We start from the raw sequence: 20600 nt of genomic DNA, 5'->3' as shown, positions 1-20600 counted from the left end.
CTCTGCGGGCAGGCTCTGAAGGTAGGGTGGAGTGGGGAGGCACTGCTTTTTTCCTACAAGTTCTCCAACTTCAGGCACATCCTCAACAAGATCAAGGTCCCCAACTGCTTCGTTTCCGTGTTTCCTCCATTCAAGACTGCCTCGACCATGAGGATGTTTTCCATCAACCTGTTCACTGATGGATTTTGCCACCATTGATAATCCCCGCCTTGCTCCACAGTCTTATTAATTGTAAGATGCTGATTTTCTAATTTTTCATTCCTTTTGCATTTATTAGCTGTGATTTCTTCATAATTAACAACGTTCTCTCATCAACTGATTATCTTCAAATACAATTTGTCCTAGAAAGGCAGGATCAAAACTGGATTCTTTCCCTTTATTTTTCAAAGTAATGAAGTGGGTGTCCTAGCAACTTCTAAAGGTGATCAATTGATTTTGTGGATTTTTCTTGCTTGGACTATCATTCTGGACTCATGGATTATTTTCTATTGTTTGATTCCCTCCACTGCAGTTGTTATTATTATTATTTTTTAATTTATTTGGCTGTGCCAGATCTTAGCTGCAGCATGCAGGGTTTTTAGTTGCAGCATATGGGATCTAGTTCCCTGACCAGGGATTGAACCTAGGCCCCCTGCACTGGGAGCTTGGAGTCTTAGCTACTGGACCACAGGGAAGTCTCTCATTATTATTTTTGATGCTCAAACTACCCCATCTTTGGCTCCTGTGTCCTTCTGACTCCACCCCAGGGGTCTTTCTTAGCCTCCTTGCTACCAGATTAAAGATGTCACATTTTTAATGTTTGCTGCTCTAGACTTAAAATCACCTATTTATCTTAGAAAGGGATTTCTTCAGTGGGAAAGGTACTTCAGTTCAGTTCAGTTGCTCAGTCGTGTCCGACTCTTTGCGACCCCATGAATTGCAGCACGCCAGGCCTCCCTGTCCGTCACCAACTCCCGGAGTTTACTCAAACTCATGCCCATTGAGTCAGTGATGCCATCCAGCCATCTCATCCTCTGTTGTCCCCTTCTCCTCCTGCCCCCAATCCCTCCCAGTATCAGGGTCTTTTCCAATGAGTCAACTCTTCACATCAGGTGGCCAAAGTACTGGAGTTTCAGCTTCAGCATCAGTCCTTCCAATGAATACCCAGGACTGATCTCCTTTAGGATGGACTAGTTGGATCTCCTTGCAGTCCAGGGGACTCTCAAGAGTCTTCTCCAACACCACAGTTCAAAAGTATCAATTTTTCGGGGCTCAGCTTTCTTCACAGTCCAACTCTCACATCCATACATGACTACTGGAAAAACCATAGCCTTGACCAGACGGACCTTAGTTGGCAAAGTAATGTCTTTACTTTTTAATATGCTATCTAGGTTGGTCATAACTTTCCTTCCAAGGAGTAAGCATCTTATAATTTCATGGCTGCAGTCACCATCTGCAGTGACTTTGGAGCCCAAAAACATAAAGTCTGACACTGTTTCCACTGTCTTCCCATCTATTTCCCATGAGGTGATGGGACCAGATGCCATGATCTTAGTTTTCTGAATGTTGAGCTTTAAGCCAACTTTTTCACTCTCCTCTTTCACTTTCATCAAGAGGCTTTTTAGTTCCTCTTCACTTTCTGCCATAACGGTGGTGTCATCTGCATATCTGAGGTTATTGATATTTCTCCCGGCAATCTTGATTCCAGCTTGTGCTTCCTCCAGCCCAGTGTTTCTCATGATGTACTCTGCATATAAGTTAAATAAGCAGGGTGACAATATACAGCCTTGACGTACTCCTTTTCCTATCTGGAACCAGTCTGTTGTTCCATGTCCAGAATTCTAACTGTTGCTTCCTGAGCTGCATACAGGTTTCTCAAGAGGCAGGTCAGGTGGTCTGGTATTCCCATCTCTTTCAGAATTCTCCACAGTTTATTGTGATCCACACAGTCGAAGGCTTTGGCGTAGTCAATAAAGCAGAAATAGACATTTTTCTGGAACTCTCTTGCTTTTTCAATGATCCAGCAGATATTGACAATTTGATCTCTGGTTCCTCTGCCTTTTCTAAAACCAGCTTTAACATCTTGAAGTTCACGGTTCATGTATTGCTCTGAAGTCTGGCTTGGAGAATTTTGAGCATTACTTTACTAGCATGTGAGATGAGTGCAATTGTGCGGTGGTTTGAGCATTCTTTGGGATGCCCCAAACTGAGTGTTAAGGATACTCATTGCCACCTGATTGTCTTTACTTTTGATCCTTTTCAAAGTACAGAGTTAGGAAAGATTTCCTTTTCAAAGAGAAAATATAAGCTCATATTGATATTTCCTATTCAAGCCGAATATTATATGGTCTTAACTTATTTAAGCATTCCCCTTCCTATACATTGCAAATTCTGGTTCCCAGGGTATACTTGTAATAGTTTCAAATAATAATAAATATTCCCCACTACAAATGAATGGTCCAAAGATTGTATTTTAAAGTCAGTTGAAATAATTATTTTATCTGTGTGAGAGATTAGTACCAACCTGACATATCACTAGGTGTGTTTCATATTTTTTAACCTCTTTTCAATCTTTACTGAATTCTTGTTTCTTTTTAAATAAAACATTTATATGGTTCCAAAGTCAAAATAGAGTACATTAAGAGACATCTAGCATAGAGAACTATATTCAATATCCTGTGATAAATCATAACAGGAAACACTATAAAAAAGAATATATAGATATGTGTTACTGAATCACTTTGCTGCACAGCAGAAATTAACACAACATTGCAAATCAATGTTTAAAGAAAAAAAAAAAAAGACATCTATTTTCTATCCCTGTCCCTTCAAACCCTCCTCCGGGGTAATCATTTTTATTAGCTTGTTCTTTAGTCTTCCATTGTTTCTTTTGAAAATATAAGCGCATTCACATACATCGGCATACACACATTTTCCTCCCGCTGCATACCCTTCTTGCGTAGAAGGGAGGGACTCCACATACTGCCCTGCACTTTGGTTTTTATCACTTAATACAGACTAGACATCTCCCTTCAGACAGTGGAACCTTCCCTCGGTCCTTCTGCACAGTTACACATGATTTCACTCTATCAATGGACTACATGACTCAGTTCTCTAATAGGAACCTCTGGGTTACTTCCAGTCACTCCTTAGTACAAACAGCGCCCTGATACACGGCCTTGTACGCATGCCATGTATGACCTTTGCTTACTTGTCTTTGGGGTGGAGTCCTAGATATGAGCTGCCCAGCCACAGGAAAGACGCCTAGAAGCTGTGCTGGGCGGTGACAGATCCCCTGGATCTGCATTCCTAGTGCTCTCCTGAGGTCTCACCTGAGGAAGAGCTGCGCGAGCAAACTTGCAGGTTCTTGCTAATGTGATACGTTGGACATGGGACCTTGGTGCAATTTTAAAATGCACTTCTCTTATCATGAGTGAGGTTAACATGTTTCATATATTTGGAGCAACACGTTTCTTTTTTTGGACTGCTTTTGACCATTTGCCTACTGGATTGTGGAACATTTTCATCTCAATTCTTAGTAGCTTTATACATCAGTGATATTAACCCTCTGTAACAAAATATGCTATGGTGTTATTTTTTTTGGTACTGTTGTTTTGGTCATACAGATCTTTATTTTAAGGCAGTCAAATGTATTGGCTTTGCCCCCTAATTCCTGCTGAATTCTGAGTCACTTAGAAAACTATCTCCTTCCCAGGTTAACAAGAACTAATCTATTTTTTCCATCTTTAGTTATATTTTAAGCAGTGAATGGATTTCAATTCAACCAGCACTTTCAAATCCTCCATTCATAGAAAATAAAATAGGTACTTCAGGACTCTGAATCCCAGCATTCTAAATGAGAACTTATTTTCTGGAAAAGCCTCCTATGTTTCTGCCCCAGATGTAGGGAAACACCATTCCATGGAGGGTATAAATATATTATGTCATTTAAGCAGTTCTGGCCATTTTGCACAACACGGCTAAACATTGTATTTATGTGAAGTAACAGACAAGTCACCCCATCCTGGCTCCTCAAAGGTGCATAGCCGTGTCTCCCCATGCTGCCAGCCACCTGTCACCCACCACCCCATATTAGTTTGTCCCCTGAATTCTGCCCCAGGAACAGACTGTAACAGCAGGATGACAGCGCTCCAGAAGCAGTAACAGTAACGTTTACGATGCACACGGAACTTTCACACACCTCTCTGAGCTAAAATGAACATTTAAACGTGAGCACATTTCCCCACCTGCCACAGCCCTTAATTCTTTGTCCTTCTCACACTTCACACTCAAGGAGCAGTCCAGTGTATCTGCTGTTGTCCTCAGTGAACCCAACGAAAGGTCACCTTTCGGTGGCTGTTTGTGTGTGTGGGGGGTCAGCACACGGGGAAAGGGTAAGGGGAGGGGGATTGCGGGTCTTAACAAGGGAAACAGATTAGCTTTCAGATAGTAATTCTAGGATGGAGAGCTCTGGATTAAAATGATTCCAAGAATTTAGGAAAACAGAAATCTGCACTCTGACTGTACAAATGAACTGTTTACCTTGGGGGAATGGTCATTTCCAGAACAGGCATTCGCCTCATCAAGGGGAATTATCAAGGTCTGAACAATAGAGTTATCTCTGGCATGAGTACTATCAGACTTGGCATTTGGCTTCACAGTCCTCAACTAATTGTAAATGAAATCAAACTGCGGGCAGGTAGACCAATGGCAGCAGCGAGAAACGGTCAGTGTGGGAAAGAAATACAAATAAAAAAACTCTGAGAGGCTGCAGCTGGGGCCAGTGAGTTCATCGTCTTTTAGTCTGTCCGTTACATGACTTTGCAAAAGAATCACTGCTGTTGGCAACAAGACATCACATGGGCAAGAGAGGGTAAGATTTCATCCTGAGCCCAGGGTTTAAGAAGTCAGTAAGGTATGAAACAGATTCTTTAATCATTCCATCTTGAAAAGGCTGGCTTTTTCTTTATAAAGTTTGATGCCTAAAATAATGAACGTTCCATTACAGTATTTGGAAAAATGTATAGACACGGAAGATCTCATTCCTTCTGAATCATCAAGTGGACCTAAACAGGGTCTGTGAGGCAGGAAGCATGTTTACTGTCTGTCAATCAAAGATCACCGAAAGTCTTTCCCAAGTGGTTTCCAGTGATACTTTAATACTGAACATTTTTCTCCAGAATATTTGCAAGGCTTTTCACAAAATGTTCACAGAGCCTTTCAATTCTAGTTTAAAAAAATCCAGTTATTCTCAAGAAAAAGGTTCCACAGCACACATTTCTACAGCTAAAGACCCCAGGAATCACAAATGAGAACACACGGTAGCCTCATTTCTTCTCCCCTTTGTCTCTGACGGGATTCTGGAAAGCAGAGCTGAGACACGACTACTCACGGAACATGGTGTAAAACTGCTGTGGGTTCAGATTCCACTTGCCCCAGGGAGTCTTGTGGCCTTTCAACTGGGCATAGTTGGCATGGTTGAACTCTGGCTCTGTGCCAAATGAGTCCAGGATTCGGAGCATGCACCTGAAAGATAAAAGATGCCATGAGTAAAATAACAACCGTGACCCCAAAGTCAAAAGACCAAAAGCTCTACCCTCTTTCTCAGGAACTACTAAAGATGGACAAATTCTTTAAGAAATGCCACTGGGCAGGAATCGAGAGGTCTTACACTAGCCTGTCTAGTAAACATCCCCTAGGTGTGACTTTCGAGCCAGAGCCAAAGCACAGCTCATACAATCTGCTTTGGACAAGTTGACTAATCACAGAAGATGCTCAAACATCAGTGAAATAAAAAGTTCCCTAAAGCTAGAACTGTAGAAGGCCATGGTCACTGCTGTGCCCCTAGCCAGGGCCGAGCATACAGTGTTGACTATTAATGAACAACTGTAGAAGAAGAAAAGAATTAACATTTTTAGAGGTTACTATGATATGAATGCTTATCTCCATCCCCCACCACCAGCCCCCCACCCTTCCCTACCCTGCCCCAGCAATTCATATACTGAAATCCTAAGGAGATGGTATTAGGAGGTGGGGCTTTGGGGAAATGATAAGCTCATGAGGGTGGAGCCCTCATAAATAGGATTAGTGCCCTCATATAAGTGATTCCACAGAACTCCAGAGCCCCTTCCACAGTATGAAGAAACAATATGAAGTCTGCCACCTCACCTCACCATGTTGGCATCCTGATCTCAGACTTTAAGTCTCCTCAGTATGTGAGCAATACATATCTACTATTTATAAGTCACCCAGGATTTGGTACGGCAGCCCAGGCCCACTGAGACAGAGGTCTTATTCTGCTCAGAGCACAAAGCTTGCTCTCCTTCAACAATTATTCAAGATTTTCATCAATTGACTAGAGTATAAGATTTTTGGTAAAGCTTAGAATCTCACTCAGTAGGCAGTTGTGATTTGTATGTATTTGATAGTAGCAGGACATTCTTGTTTTCTCCCAGAGCTCAAAATGACTTGAAACTGAAGATGTTTCATTTGGTTATTCCACCAAAGCCTTAGAACAGCACCAACCAAACCCAGTCTATTGCCTGCTTCTGTGTGGTCTTCCAGCTAAGAATGGTCTTTACATTTTTAAATGGTTAAAAAAGGGAGAATATTTTGTGATGTGAAAGTTACATGAAATTCAACTCTCAGTGTTCAAAAATGAAGTTTTATTTGAACTAGCCAAGCCTAGTTGTTTCTGTATGTCTGTGGTTGATCACCTAGAGTAACAGTAAAGTTTGGTAGCTAAAATGGAGACCACATGGCCAAGCAAAGACTGAATTATTTATTACCTGGCTCTTTACAGATAAAGCCTTCTGATCATTGCTTTGGAGTACATAAAGAAGGATCAATCAGAAGAAAGGAATCAATACTAAAACAGAATTTATTGATTTTGGTTACATTTATATCATCACTGATTTTCAAGACACTGATGTAAATTTAACTCATGACTGGCCAATGAAAACAGCGTTGTTTTCTGTATCTATTATTATTTCAGCACTATTATTATGTATTAATAACAATTCTGAATGGCTCTTACTGGGCCAATAAGCATAACAGTAAAGAGGGATCAGAGCCCACATTTTAGTATCAGATGATGACAATAACTTTCAAGCATTTGATTCTGTTTCCCCACTAGTAGGAAGTCCATCTTTCAGTCAGTTTTACATCAATGATGCAGAAAAAAAGAATGCAAAAACACCAGACTGAATTTTCCAGGAAGAGCAATATTAAGTTGTCATTTTAGTTAATGACTTTCACATCAGCATCATCTGTCTAGACAAGGAAGAAAAGAAAGAGGGAAGGAAAGGTGGAAGGCGGGTGGGCCGTGACTACAAAGTAAAATACAAGCTGACCACAGAAACAGTGTCCTTCTTCCAGGTCCCCATGTGGTTCTCAAGGAACAAGGGATCAAGCTAATGGTAGAGTTTATATGTACGTGTAACTGGATCACTCTGTTGTACACTTGAAACAAACACCGCATTGTAAATCAACTATACTTCAGTATAAAGAGAGAAAAGAAAAGAGCTGGGATGATGGCAGCTCTGTAGAAGGCCACTACAGGAAGACGGAGGACACACATTGATTTGTGGGATTGGGGAAGGTTCAGCTCCCGTGACACGACCAGAGCTGGGAGTCAAAGGTGACAGCGCTCTGAGCAGGCGCGGCAGGGAGAAACCCGCCACCCTCCTCACAGGAACCTTTGCCTTGAAGGCTTTGGCTGCCTACACTTGTTTGTAATGGGCTCTAACACTCTCAGCTTGTGATTCTATTTTTAACTTAGAGTTTTGCTGGAGTTATTTTATATTTGGATAATTAAAACAAACCCTGATGAGTAAAGACGCCTGGCAGGAGCCTCACACTTGAAATCCTGGACTTTTAGACAGTGTCTAAATGTGTGCTACGTGATGCTGGCTTCTATTCAGTGGAAGAGTACAGAATGAATGATGATGGGATGTCTCTACACTTGTAGCTCTACATACTCAAAGCTTTGATCTGGGAACTGTCCTTTTTCTTTTCTTTTTGAGCTGATCTTGGTTTGTTTTACAAACCAGAGGCAAGAGACTGATCACTGTCTATGACAGGGGAGGCCGAACATTACAGTTTTCCCTCTTCAATCACTTTCTATTATCTGTGTGTTTTGGAATTGGGTTTGTGTTGTTAATATTTATGCTGTTCCTCTAATGCCTTTTGTGTGTCTGGAGAGTCAGGAACAGACTGATGACTTTAAAAGATATTTGCCTCACTGCCCGAGGCAGCTGGCTTCCTAACAGGGATGGCTGCAGCAATGCCAAATGATTCCTGGAACATTCTCTCTGAGCTAAGCCCCACTATTACAAGATTGGATACTCACAACCTCCTTGCCAGGACCTACTTTCTAATTTGGAGTTTGATATGAAACAGTGTATCTTGGACTATTTGCATCTCACTTTCCTGTGTGTCCTCAATGGCCAGCAAAGGCCTCACATGAAACAAAACAGATATGAGTTTCGCAGTACCTAGCAGGACACTAGTCACATGTAGGTATTCAATACATGTTTAATTGAATGCCCTCAGTTCAATTCAGTCGCTCAGTTGTGTCCAACTCTTTGTGACCCCACGAACTGCAGCACACCCTGGGTCCCTACATAAATTGGACAGAATTTATATTTTTTCAAGATCAACAGGATTCATAAGTTTGTGCCTAAACAAAACATCAAATGATAAACTTTACATTTAACAGAATCCCCCATCATCTTCCATTACCCATGATGAATACAGGGAGCAGCACTAATTTCTAATCTTTAAAAGGAAAAGGAATAGGCAAGAAACTTTCTAGAGAACCTGGTTGGCCTTTGGATGAGAATCTCAGATATATCACACCTCAAAGACACCAACGCTAAGTCCTAACAGACCTCCTGCCAGCTAATATCACTGACACAGATGATTTATTAAAGAATGGAGGGATAAACATTACACTCTCCCATAAAATCCCCTCTGAGATAGCGCCTTTTCATCCAACAAGAATCAAATACCCATCAGCAGTGACCATTTTAATAATAAAATCATCCTTTTTAATTGACCTAAATGCTACCACCGAGAATATATTTCCATCCAGACAGCCTTTCTTAATGATGAGAATATGTGAGTCCAGGGACTCTCAAAAAGGCCAGTTCCTTTGGCATGTTCATCAGATGCCTGCCACTCGTGAAAGCCAGAGAAAAACAGCTCTGTCTTTCTTGTTTTTAATGCTGTTGCTAAAAAGAAAAAAAAACTTTATTCACTTATAAGGCCTATTAACCAAGGATAAAGATGGCTACTCCCATATAACAGAGAACATTTATGGTGGTCTGTGATTCATGAAGATTTGAAAAGAAAACAACAAACTGCCGTCCTGGACCAAACCCAGATTTATATTTATATATATATATATATATATATATATATATATATATATATTTTTTTTTTTAAGAAACTACAGGCACACCTCATTTTATGGCGCTTCACTTTTCGCATTTTGCAGATATTCATTCTTTCTTCAATTTTTAAATACAAATTAAAGGTTTGTGGCAACCTTGCACTGTCAGATGTTGGTTAGCAATTTTTAGCAATAACCTATTTAAAAGACTTTGCTTTCCCTTTCCAGTTTTAATGAAAAATAATTGACACACAGCACAGAATGTTTCAAGTGTATAGCATAATGATTTGATTTATATACAATGTGTAATGGATACCACAAGCTTAGTAAACAATCATCATTGTAGAGATACAAAATAAAATTTCTTTTCCTTGTGATAAGAACTCCTGGGGCCTGATCTCTTAACAGCTTTCCTAAATAACACAGCAGTGTTAATAATATTTATCACATTGTATATTACATCCCTTACTTATCTCACAACTGCAAGTTTATGCCTTTTGACTACTATCCCCCAACTCCTCCTCCCCCATTCCCCACTTTATTATAACCACAAACCTGACCTCTTTTTCCATGAGTTTGCCTGCATCTTTTGTTGTTGAAGTATAATTGACCTATAACACTATGCCAGTTTCTAGCGTGCAACTTAGTGATTCCATATTTCTGTAGGTTACAAAATGATCACCACGATTAGTCTAGTTATCATCTGTTACCATATTACTGACTATATTCTCACACTGTGCATTTCATAACTGTGAAAGTATTTTTTAAATTAAGTATGTATATTTTTATTTTTTTTTTACACATAATGGTGTTGCACATTTACAGTATAGGATAAACAGAACTTTTATATGCACTGGGAAGCTACTCCCCCCACCAAAAAAAAAAAAAAACTGTGGGACTCAATTTATTGTGGCATTCACCTTACGGCAGCTGGATTTGATGTGGATTCAAGTCACCCTTCCTCCTGGAATGCCGGCAGCTATCACCTTGCTTTGGGGGGGACTGGAGATGGAGGGGCTAGAGCTGACGTTGGGGGTGAGGTGGGGCTTCCTCTGGGCTAGGCGGCCGTCACCTTCCTATGAGAGGTGATCTGATCCTAAGGTTCTGGAGCAGAAGTCCTGAGATTTCGGCTCAAGCTGGCTCTGTTCCTATCTATTTGGCTGCCTGGGGACGTAGGTGCAGCACACAGGATCTTCGCTGCATCATTCGATATCTTCGGTTGTGGTACATGGACTCTTAGTTGCGTCTCATGGGCTCAGCAGTTGTAGCGTGCAGGCTTAGTTACTCTGCAGCCTGTGGGATCTTAGTTCCCTGACCAAGGACTGAATGCATGTCCCTTGCCTTGCAAGGTGGGTTCTTTACCACTGGACCACTAGGAAGTCTCATCTGTTCCCGTTAAGTGTGTGCTTTTCCCTGTCCCAGCACTGGAACCCTCAGCCCAGAGTGCAGAGTGCTGAAGCAAGGGCAGAGGGTGCAGGCTCTCAGCTTGTCAGCCAACCACAGAGATCCGAGCTGTCTCTGACATGCTCTCTGTGTGGGCACCAGCCACCGTTTCCCTTCCTCTACTGAGATGCAGTCTTGGGTCCAAGTACCTTCTGCAGCTCACAGACTGCCTTTCGCCGCCCCCAATCTCCTCTGTCTCTGCCTATTTGTGGCATCGCTGGCAGGTGGAGCCTGTGTGCCCAGGCATTTAGGGTGAGCTGCCGTCAGAGATCTGGGCTGCTTCTAATGCACTGTTTGAGTAAGCTTCAACAACAGCCACTGCCGCCCACTCAGGTTCCATCCTGGGACCAGGTCGCCTCTGTGTCCCACTGTTTCCCCTCTCTCATCGTGGCCACCCTGGATCCAGGGCCATGCTGTGATGTGGGGTAAGCAGGGCTGGCACACACCGAGGCAGCTGCAGGAAGCCTCTGTTCAATCTCTCTGCTCTGCCTCATGGGCAAGCCTGGGCACACGTGCTCCTCACAAGCAGGGTCTAAGCTTCCCACAGCTCTCCTCTTAGTGCTGGTGGTCCAATGTAACAAGGGGGTTCATCTCTCCCGGGTAGGACCCCACGACTCAGGGCCCCAGTCTGGCTCTCACCACTTCCCAGGGTAGTGTCCCTCTTCCAGAGTGCCCTCCCAGGGATCCCTGTCTGATCGCTTTTCCTTCCTTCCTCCCCAATTACATGTGGGTCTTTCTTACAGTCCTGGTCATACAGGACTCTTTCTGCAAGCTTCCAGTTAGTTTTCAATGAGAACTGTTCCATGTTTAGATGCATTCTGGATGTTTATGTAGCAGGAGACAAGTTCCACATTCTCCTACTCCACCATTCTGATCAATCCTCCTATTATTCTTCATTAATAAGAATTATTAAAGTCAAACTGGATACTTTATTTTGCCTGCTGAACGCTGAGACTTACTGCTATTCCCATGCAAGTGTTAAAAGTAGTGTCAAGGGAGATATGCGTATACTTATGGCTAATTCACGTTGTTGTACAGCAGAAACCAAGATAATATTGTAAAGCAATTATCCCCCAATTAAAAAAAAGTAGTATCTGAGATACAGTAGCATCAAACTAAGCCTCTCTTAGAAAGAGTGTAAGGAAACTGAAAAATTAATACACTTCATTATACAATTAAATGTTTTTTAGTGTCAGGCTTGTGTACCATGTAAAACTGTTTCAAATATTAAGTCATGGTTTCAAACCCACAAATAGGGAAATAGTGAGATCTTCTACTAAATAATAAAAACCGCACAGAGTAACACTGAACTCAGGTCATACTAAGCATGAGGCTTATCTTTAAAAGTATAAGACTCTACATTTAGACAAGCTACACCCAGCTTTTTCTTCCAAGCATTATAACAATACTGATGGAGGAAAGGGACAGAGAAATGAGTCGTCATCTCAAATCTAAAGAACACAAGAAATGACACTGTCCACATTTTATCAAAATTGTTATTTGATTAAACGGATGAGATTAGTATATGCAGACAGAGACGCAAGCTAAGTGTTAGGGGAGGAAAAAAGAAGGCTGGACATTTGGTTTCGACTCTTAAATCAGTGAAACTAATGAAGAGTACTTGAAAGTCAAAAGACACCATGGAGAATCTGAACTTCAATTAGGAATGAGAAACACTCTACAGAGTTCAAAAGATAATATTTGATAAGCCTTTTCTGCTGGCAACCATGTAACTCTTGTTAACAAAATAACAAGCTCTAAAAATTTAAGAACAATATGGAGCACTTACTGGTAATGAACCCAGGATGGTCCAAGAGTTTTCTTGAATTGAGCGAGTCCTACAATATCAATATAAATGAGCTCAACGATTCGATCTCCTACAGTTGGGCAGCCAGATCGGTTTCCAACAACCTTCTTCATTATTCTAGAGAAAGAACAGAAAGAAGAAAAAAAGAAAAGCAATTTACTATAAGCACTACACTTAACAACTTTAATAGGCTAAGAAACATCCCAAGAATCCTTATCAGGGAGAATGACATGGCTGTTTCCAGTCAGCTGCCTATCCAAATTCTGCTCAGTCATCAGGTCCATCCAAAGCCTCAATTCTGAGTCTTGCAAAAGCAAATGGTGGTATACAAATACAGCCTTAGAAACCAAAGATGATCTGGGTCTCAGTCTATCTCTATTTAATTTGCTGGTCAAGAAGATTATGCAGGTCTTTAAGCATTGGTGAAAGGGCCAGATGTGTTATTTAAACAGGTAACTGTGGAAGCAACATGGAGCAATGGTTCCCAAAAATGCCTGCACATTAGAATCACCTGGTGACCTTGGTGGATTTTTCCTAAGCCCAGGCCATATATATTCCAGACAACATAAATCATACTCTCCAACCTAGCAGCCATGAGATCTTAGGAAGTTAACTTCTCTGAATCTTTCCTCATCAAAAACAGAACAAAAAGGACTAGATATGGAGAATATGGTAAGACAGAAACCTCTCAGGAATTCTTTAGGTAGTTGAAATAAGTATTGAGAGGAAAGTACATATACTGGATACTCAGTACCTATCAGTTTCTCCCAGAGTCTGTTCTTATTATACAGCCTTTACTGACCTCCTTCCATTTCAATACAAGCCTTTACAGTACAAACTTCTTTTTATACTGCTCTGTACAGAAAATACTTTGGCCAAGAGAATGCACTATCATAGCAAACACCTTCTTTCAACAAAACAAGAGATGATTCTACCCATGAACATCAACAGATGTTCAATACCTATATCATACTGATTATATTCTTTGCAGCAAAAGATGGAGAAGCTCTATATAGTCAGCAAAAACAAGACCGGAAGCTGACTGTGGCTCAGATCATGAACTCCTTGTTGTCAAATTCAAACTTAAATTAAAGAAAGTAGGGAAAACCACTAGAGCATTGAGGTATGACCTAAATCAAATCCTTTACAATTATACAGGGGAAGTAACAAATAGATTCAAAGGATTAGATCTGATAGAGTGCCTGAAGAACTATGGACGGAGGTTTGTAACATTGTACAGGAGGCAGTGATCAAAACCGTCCCCAAGAAAAAGAAATGCAAAAAGGAAAAGTGGTTGTCTGAGGAGGACTTACAAACAACTGAGAAAAAGAAGAGAAGTGAAAGGCAAGGAGAAAAGAAAAGATATACCCATCTGAATGCAGAGTTTCAAAGAATAGCAAGGAGAGATAAGAAAGCCTTCCTCAGTGAACAATGCAAAGGAATACAGGAAAACAACAAAAGACTAGAGATCTCTTCAAGAAAATTAGAGATCCCAAGGGAACATTTCATGCAAAGACGGGCACAATAAAGGACAGAAATGGCAGGGACCTAACAGAAGCAGAAGATATTAAGAAGAGGTGGCAAGAGTACACAAAAGAACTATACAAAAAGACCTTCATGACCCAGATAACCACAATGGTGTGATCTCTCACCTAGACCCAGACATCTTGGAGTGAGAAGTCAAGTGGGCCTTAGAAAGCATCACTACGAACAAAGCTAGTGGAGGTGATGGAATTCCAGCTGAGCTATTTCAAATCCTAAAAGATGATGTTGTGAAAGTGCTGCATTCAATATGTCAGCAAATTTGGAAAACTCAGCAGTGGCCACAGGACTGGAAAAGGTCAGTTTTCATTCCAATTCCAAAGAAGTGTAATGCCAAATAATGCTCAAACTACTGCAAATTGCACTCAGCTCACACGCTAGTAATGTTGAAAATCCTCCAAGTTGGGCTTCAATAGTATGTGAGCCAAGAACTTCCAGATGTATAAGCTGGATTTAGAAAAGGCAGAGGAATCAGAGGTCAAATTGCGAACATCTGCTGGATCACAGAAAAAGCAAGATAATTCCAGAAAAACATCTATTTCTGCTTCACTGACTATGCTAAAGCCTTTGTGGATCACAACAAACTGTGGAAAATTCAAGAGATGGGAATACCAGACTACCTTACCTGCCTCCTGAGAAATCTGTATGCAGGTCAAGAAGCAACAGTTAGAACTGGACATGGAACAATGCACTGGTTCCAAATCGGGAAAGGAGCACATCAAGGCTGCATATTGTCACCCTGCTTATTTAACATATATACAGACTACATCATGCGAAATGCTGGGCTGGATGAAGCACAAGCTGGAATCAAGATTGTTGCGAGAAATATCAATAACCTCAGATACACAGATGACACGACCCTTTATGGCAGAAAGTGAAGAAGAACTAAAGAGCCTCTTGATGAAAGTGAAAGAGAAGAGTGAAAAAGTTGGCTTAAAATTCAACATTCAGAAAACTAAGATCATGGTTCTCCATCCCATCACTTCATGGCAACTAGACGGGGAAACAATGGAAACAGTGACAGACTTCATTTTCTTGGGCTCCAAAATCACTGCAGATGGTGACGGCAGCCATGAAATTAAAAGATGCTTTCTCCTTGGAAGAAAAGCTATGACCAGCCTAGACAGCATATTAAAAAGCCAAGACATTACTTTACCAACAAAGGTCGATCTAGTCAAAGCTATGGTTTTTCCAGCAGTCATGTATGGCTGTGAGAGTTGGACCATAAAGAAGGCTGACAAACAATTGATGCTTTTGAACTGTGGTGTTGGAGAAGACTCTTGAGAGTCCCTTGGACTGCAAGGAGATCTAACCAGTCCATCCTAAAGGAAATCAGTCATGAATATTCATTGGAAGCACTGATGTTGAAGTTGCAAGTCCAATATATACTCTGGCTACCTGATGTGAAGAGACAACTCTCTGGAAAAGACCCTGAGGCAGGGAAAGACTGAAAGCAGGAGGTGAATGGGATGACAGAGGACGAGATAGTTGGATGGCATCATCGACTCAATGGACATGCGTTTGAGCAAGCTCCAGGAGACGGTGAAGGGCAAGGAAGCATGGCATGCTGCAGTCCACGTGGTCACAAAGAGTCAGACATGACTGAGCTACTGAACAACAACAAAATACTGTTCTGTACTGTTTGCTAATTTCTTCTCTTATGTCTATTTTTTCCTTCTGACTAGACTGTATTTAAGAACTGGCACTGTGGTTTATACTTTTTCATTATCCTTCCATCCATCCACTAATATAAACCTAATCATCTATTTAAAGCCACCCTTGCACTAAGAGACAACATACTTGATTGTAGGTGAGTTTCACATGGTGAGGCATATAACTGCTAACCACACTGCCATCTGCCCAGAAATTGGCCATTTATCTATTTATCCCTGCTCACATCCCATAATAGTCCTTAACCAGACTATGGACACCCTACTCCAAAGGACAAGAGTCATCAACAGACCTCTGCCTACAGCTCCACAATGACACTGCTCTAGGTACTCTTTTTTTCCACTGGGTTTCTGAAAGAACCAATATCTTCCCAAGAATTTGAAAATTTTTTCTGTAAAGGGTCAGGTAGTAAATATTTTCATCTTCACAGGCCACACATTCTCTGTCACAGCTATTTAACTCTGCTCTTGTAGAAGGAAAGCAGTCATAGATAATATACAAACAATGGGTGTGGCTGTGGGCCCATGAAACTTGATTAACAAAAGATGATCCTTGTGCTATACCTGGGAGCATCAACAGAGACTTATGCCTGAGTCTTACCCCCAAAAGCTGTCATTTAATTAGTCTGGGATATGGTCTGGGCTGGGGGAGTCTAAAAAGATTCCTGCTGCTGCTGCTAAGTCACTTCAGTCGTGTCTGACTCTGTGCAACCCCATAGATGACAGCCCACCAGGTACCCCATCCCTGGGATTCTCCAGGCAAGAACACTGGAGTGGGTTGCCATTACTTTCTCCAATGCATGAAAGTGAAAAGTGAAAGTGAAGACGCTCAGTAGTGTTTGACTCTCAGTGACCCCATGAACTGCAACCTACCAGGCTCCTCTGTCCATGGGATTTTCCAGGCAAGAGTACTAGAGTGGGTTGTCCTTGCCTTCTCCGAAAAAGATCCCTAGGTGATTCTAATGTGCAGGCACGTGTGGGAACCACTGCTCCAAAATTAATAAACACATCTGGCTTTGACACCAGGGCTTAAAGACCTCCATGATCTTCTTGACCAGCAAATGAAGTTTCTGCCTAGTAGATCCCTAATATGACTTTCCGGGCTTCCCTAGGGAGTACCGATCCCCAGAGCACCCATAGTGTTCCATTTCTTCACCACCCCCTCCTTCCATCGATCTCTTCACTTATTTGTTCAGTAAACAGTTATGAGTACCTGCTGTTCTAGGTGCTCAATACACAGTGATGAGCAATATTCACAGTTTCTCCACTCCCTGTGCTTATCATCCTCATCTCAAGTAGTACTAATCACATTTCAATTAGTGTCACTATTATACAATGCATCAGTTGTAATTATCAAAAGGTTTGCATCTCCTTGACCACAGGCTGATCATCGTTAAGTCCCATGCCAAGAACCAGCCCAAAGGAGGAGGTGAAGGAATGACCGTGCAATGTATGAATACATCCACTTCAGAGGTTGTGTCTCCAACGTGTATTTTTAGAAAGCAGGGCAGAGGCAATGGCAGGCAGCTATTAAAGAGTGGTGAAGGGCTCAGAAAGACCTCAGGTTTCTCGAGCTTTGAAAGGAGCATTGTGGTTCCATGGTCAAGAGCAGAGGCTTTGAGGTCAGAGAGACAGAGGGCTCACATCCTGGCTCTCCCACATACCTTCAATAGGATCTTGAAGAACCCATTTTTGGTTTGAACCCCAGTTTCCTCATCTTTAAAATGCAGAAAGCAACAGTACCTACTTCCAGGCTTGCACTAAGGACTAAATAAAATAAAACATGCAAAGTGCTTAGTATCTGGTGCATAGGAAGAGTTCAACAAATGTTAGTTCTAAATGGGCACCATCAGTATTATGGTTGTCATAACTGGTGACATATGATATTTTCACCATCAATATCATAACTGTTGATATTACTGCTGTAACTAAAGCCCGGATCATGGTTTTAGCATATGAAAATCACTTAACAAATGAGAGCTGACACTGTTTTATTGATAACACTGCTTTTTCATCTCAATACTGCCTCTAATCCTGTGTGGACCTTGGACCTAACACAGTGACCTCACTGGGCAACAAAGTAGGAGCCAGGTGGGACATATGCTGTCTTACCTCTTCCATCTCTAGAATGTCCCTTCAAGTGTTTTCTTTTGGAACAGTTGACATATTGCTTCATGCTAACTTGGCTGTTGGTAGAGAGTCTCAATGGGCAGTTATCCAAACAGGAGGGAAGGAGAGCTAAGCACTTCTGCTTGACCAACCGTGTCAGTCTAAAAGTGATTAACGGAGGACTCAAGCTAGAAGCACACTTCAGTGAAACCAAAAAACCTAGGTAGAATTAACAGACTCAGAGTTGCAAGTGGGCTAATTGAAATAGGATTGGATCAGGGCTTTCGAGAAACTCATCCTCTCCAAATTAAATTACAAACAGGAACCTGCCCTGTTTGAAGATTTAGAAAGTGGGATGTTGAGGAGGGAAGGGTATGCATTTCAGCAAGAGACAGGGAATTAGGAAAGTCAATAATGTTTTGTGCTGCAGATGTTGGAAGCACCTGTAACAGCAGAGAATAAGCTCCTTAGTTTGAATTTTCTGGCATTCATTTATCAAGCCTCTGGAGCCTGCAGCTACAATGAAAACATATTAGCCTTTTCACAGTGTATGTATTTAGCGCCTGAAAATAATCTTCTTATCTCCTGTTTAGTGAATTATCACTTTCATTTTCCTCCACAAGAAATTACACACTAATAGAGGGCTTTAAGAGTTTACAATTTCTTTTTTGTATTCTGATTTTAAAATTGAAAAGTAATCTCCTTACTCCTTGAGCTCTGCCAGTGAAGCTGAAATCCTAATGTCATGGCCCAGTAAGTACAGAGACGTAATTAAATCACTCCACTGAACTAATTCACCAAGAGGGCCACCACTGAAAGCTGTCTCTGCAATCTTAAATCCAGATTCCTTAGTCAGGAGGCCCAGGTGAACAAGGACCTGAAAAAAAAAAAAAGAGGGACATACTGATTCTCATTGGATCAAGTACAAATTCCACAGAAACCCATCAAAAAACCACCCACCAATTCCAAAGTCATGTTTACATTCTAACAAAATCTCAACATGGGGTAAATAATTTTTCTAGAAGGTACATAGAAAGAAAGGAATGATCTCTCGTTGTTTTAGAGAAATAAAGTCATTACTGCATTTGGTATGGCTATGGACAGATAATTCTGCTTCCCAAAGGTGAAAAATCAGGTTTAAAGGAGAGTCAACCATGACAATAAAATATCTTTTAATAATACTGGGCTTTTTTTCCACAGTTGGAATATTTTTAAGATTTTAACATGACAAATTTCAAACACTAACAAAAACAGATATGACAATATAGTCAATTCCGACGTACTTAACAATTACTGACTTCAACAATGATTAACTCCTGACAGATCTTATTTAATATACACCCCTCACTTTCTTCCAACCCCTCCAGCTTATCTTGAAACAAATCCGAGAGAACCTATCATCTGTAAAAATCTCAGCTGGAATTTCTAAAAGAAATAAATTTTCACTTAAAAAATATAACTGTAATATCACTGTCACCCCTAACACAGCTATTAATTCCTTAGTATCATCCAATATCCAGTCAGTGCATACACTTGCTCAATTGTCCCTTATTTTGCCCAAGAGCAGTTATTTGAGCCAGAATTCAAATAAAGTGCATAAACTTCTCATACCTCCCCCTTAGCCTTCTTTAACTGTAGGTTAACTGCCTGATCTTCCTTTCTGGGAGAGGGAGGGGTTTGCAATTTACTTGTCAAAGAAACTGGGTTGTATTTCCAGTAGAGTTTTTCACCCTCTAGATTTTACTGACTGTAAATCAGATTTTTCTGTCCCTTGTGTTTATGGTATATCAGTAACTACAGCTGCAGCCATGATCAAATTTGTATTTGATTTTTTGGGTAACACTATTTCATAGGTAGTGCTGTGTGCTTCCAGTGGTAGGAACAATATCTGGTTGTTTCTGTTTTGTGGTGTTTGCAGCTACTGATGATCACTAACTAGATGCATTAATCCATTATGGCTTGCCATTGATGACATTCTATCATTCCTTCTGCATTCATTAGCTGTAATATTGGTACTTCTAGAAAGAGAAACTATCCCTCATGGACAGCCTGCATAGGAAAAAAACTTGGTAAATACCTGATTCTTTCCTTTTACTTACTGGTTTTCAAAATAACAAATTTGTTCTTTAGCATTCTCTAATGATGACAGAGGAAAATTTTTTTTAAAATATGTGTATTATTATACATGAACATGAACATAAGTATATTTGATGGGTTTCAATACAGTGCAGTTATTATTCTTACTGATTACCAAATTATGCCACCTTGGAAAATGGGAGGCTATTAAAGTTGGCTTTCAAGTTCTTTGAAAAAATTCTAGCAGTCTTTGATAATTTTTTTTTCATATATAGAAAGATAATTATTATGCTCACATGAGATTCATATTTAATACATATCAGTATGTTTTAGCTGACAGTGAGAACAGCATTCAGTATAGGTTTCCAGGTGTAAATTCAGAGTAGCAAGGCAGCTTTTAATGTGGTCCAACTGACTGAAGTCTAAAAGGAAAACAGCGATGTTAGCTTAACTAAACCCAGGGTATAAGAGCTTCACGCTCAGGGATATTACAGCGGGTTTCCCAAGCATCTCCTCATGAACGTCAAAACAAACTCGCTCTAGTTTAATTTACAGTATCTCTGTCTCAGGAACACAAGCA

At 40.9% G+C, this 20600-nt stretch overlaps 1 protein-coding gene across 6 annotated transcripts in view; it reads right to left on the bottom strand.

The window, feature by feature from the left end:
* Positions 1–20600, bottom strand: part of MGAT5 (alpha-1,6-mannosylglycoprotein 6-beta-N-acetylglucosaminyltransferase) — a 394309-nt gene that overhangs the window by 122567 nt on the left and 251142 nt on the right. For all 6 annotated transcript variants that reach the window (XM_065927827.1, XM_065927826.1, XM_065927828.1 and 3 more), the window contains 3 exons: positions 18652–18821; positions 12606–12740; positions 5372–5505 (listed from right to left, as the gene is read on the bottom strand). In XM_065927827.1, the coding sequence (XP_065783899.1) occupies positions 5372–5505; positions 12606–12740; positions 18652–18821 (439 nt within the window). The remainder of the gene's footprint in view (positions 1–5371; positions 5506–12605; positions 12741–18651; positions 18822–20600) is intronic.

Source organism: Muntiacus reevesi, chromosome 3 (genome assembly GCF_963930625.1).
Source record: "Muntiacus reevesi chromosome 3, mMunRee1.1, whole genome shotgun sequence".
Classification (NCBI taxonomy): Eukaryota; Metazoa; Chordata; class Mammalia; order Artiodactyla; family Cervidae; genus Muntiacus; species Muntiacus reevesi.
The sequence above is the reverse complement of the archived record's forward strand: the minus strand, read 5'-3'. Positions and strand labels throughout refer to the sequence as shown.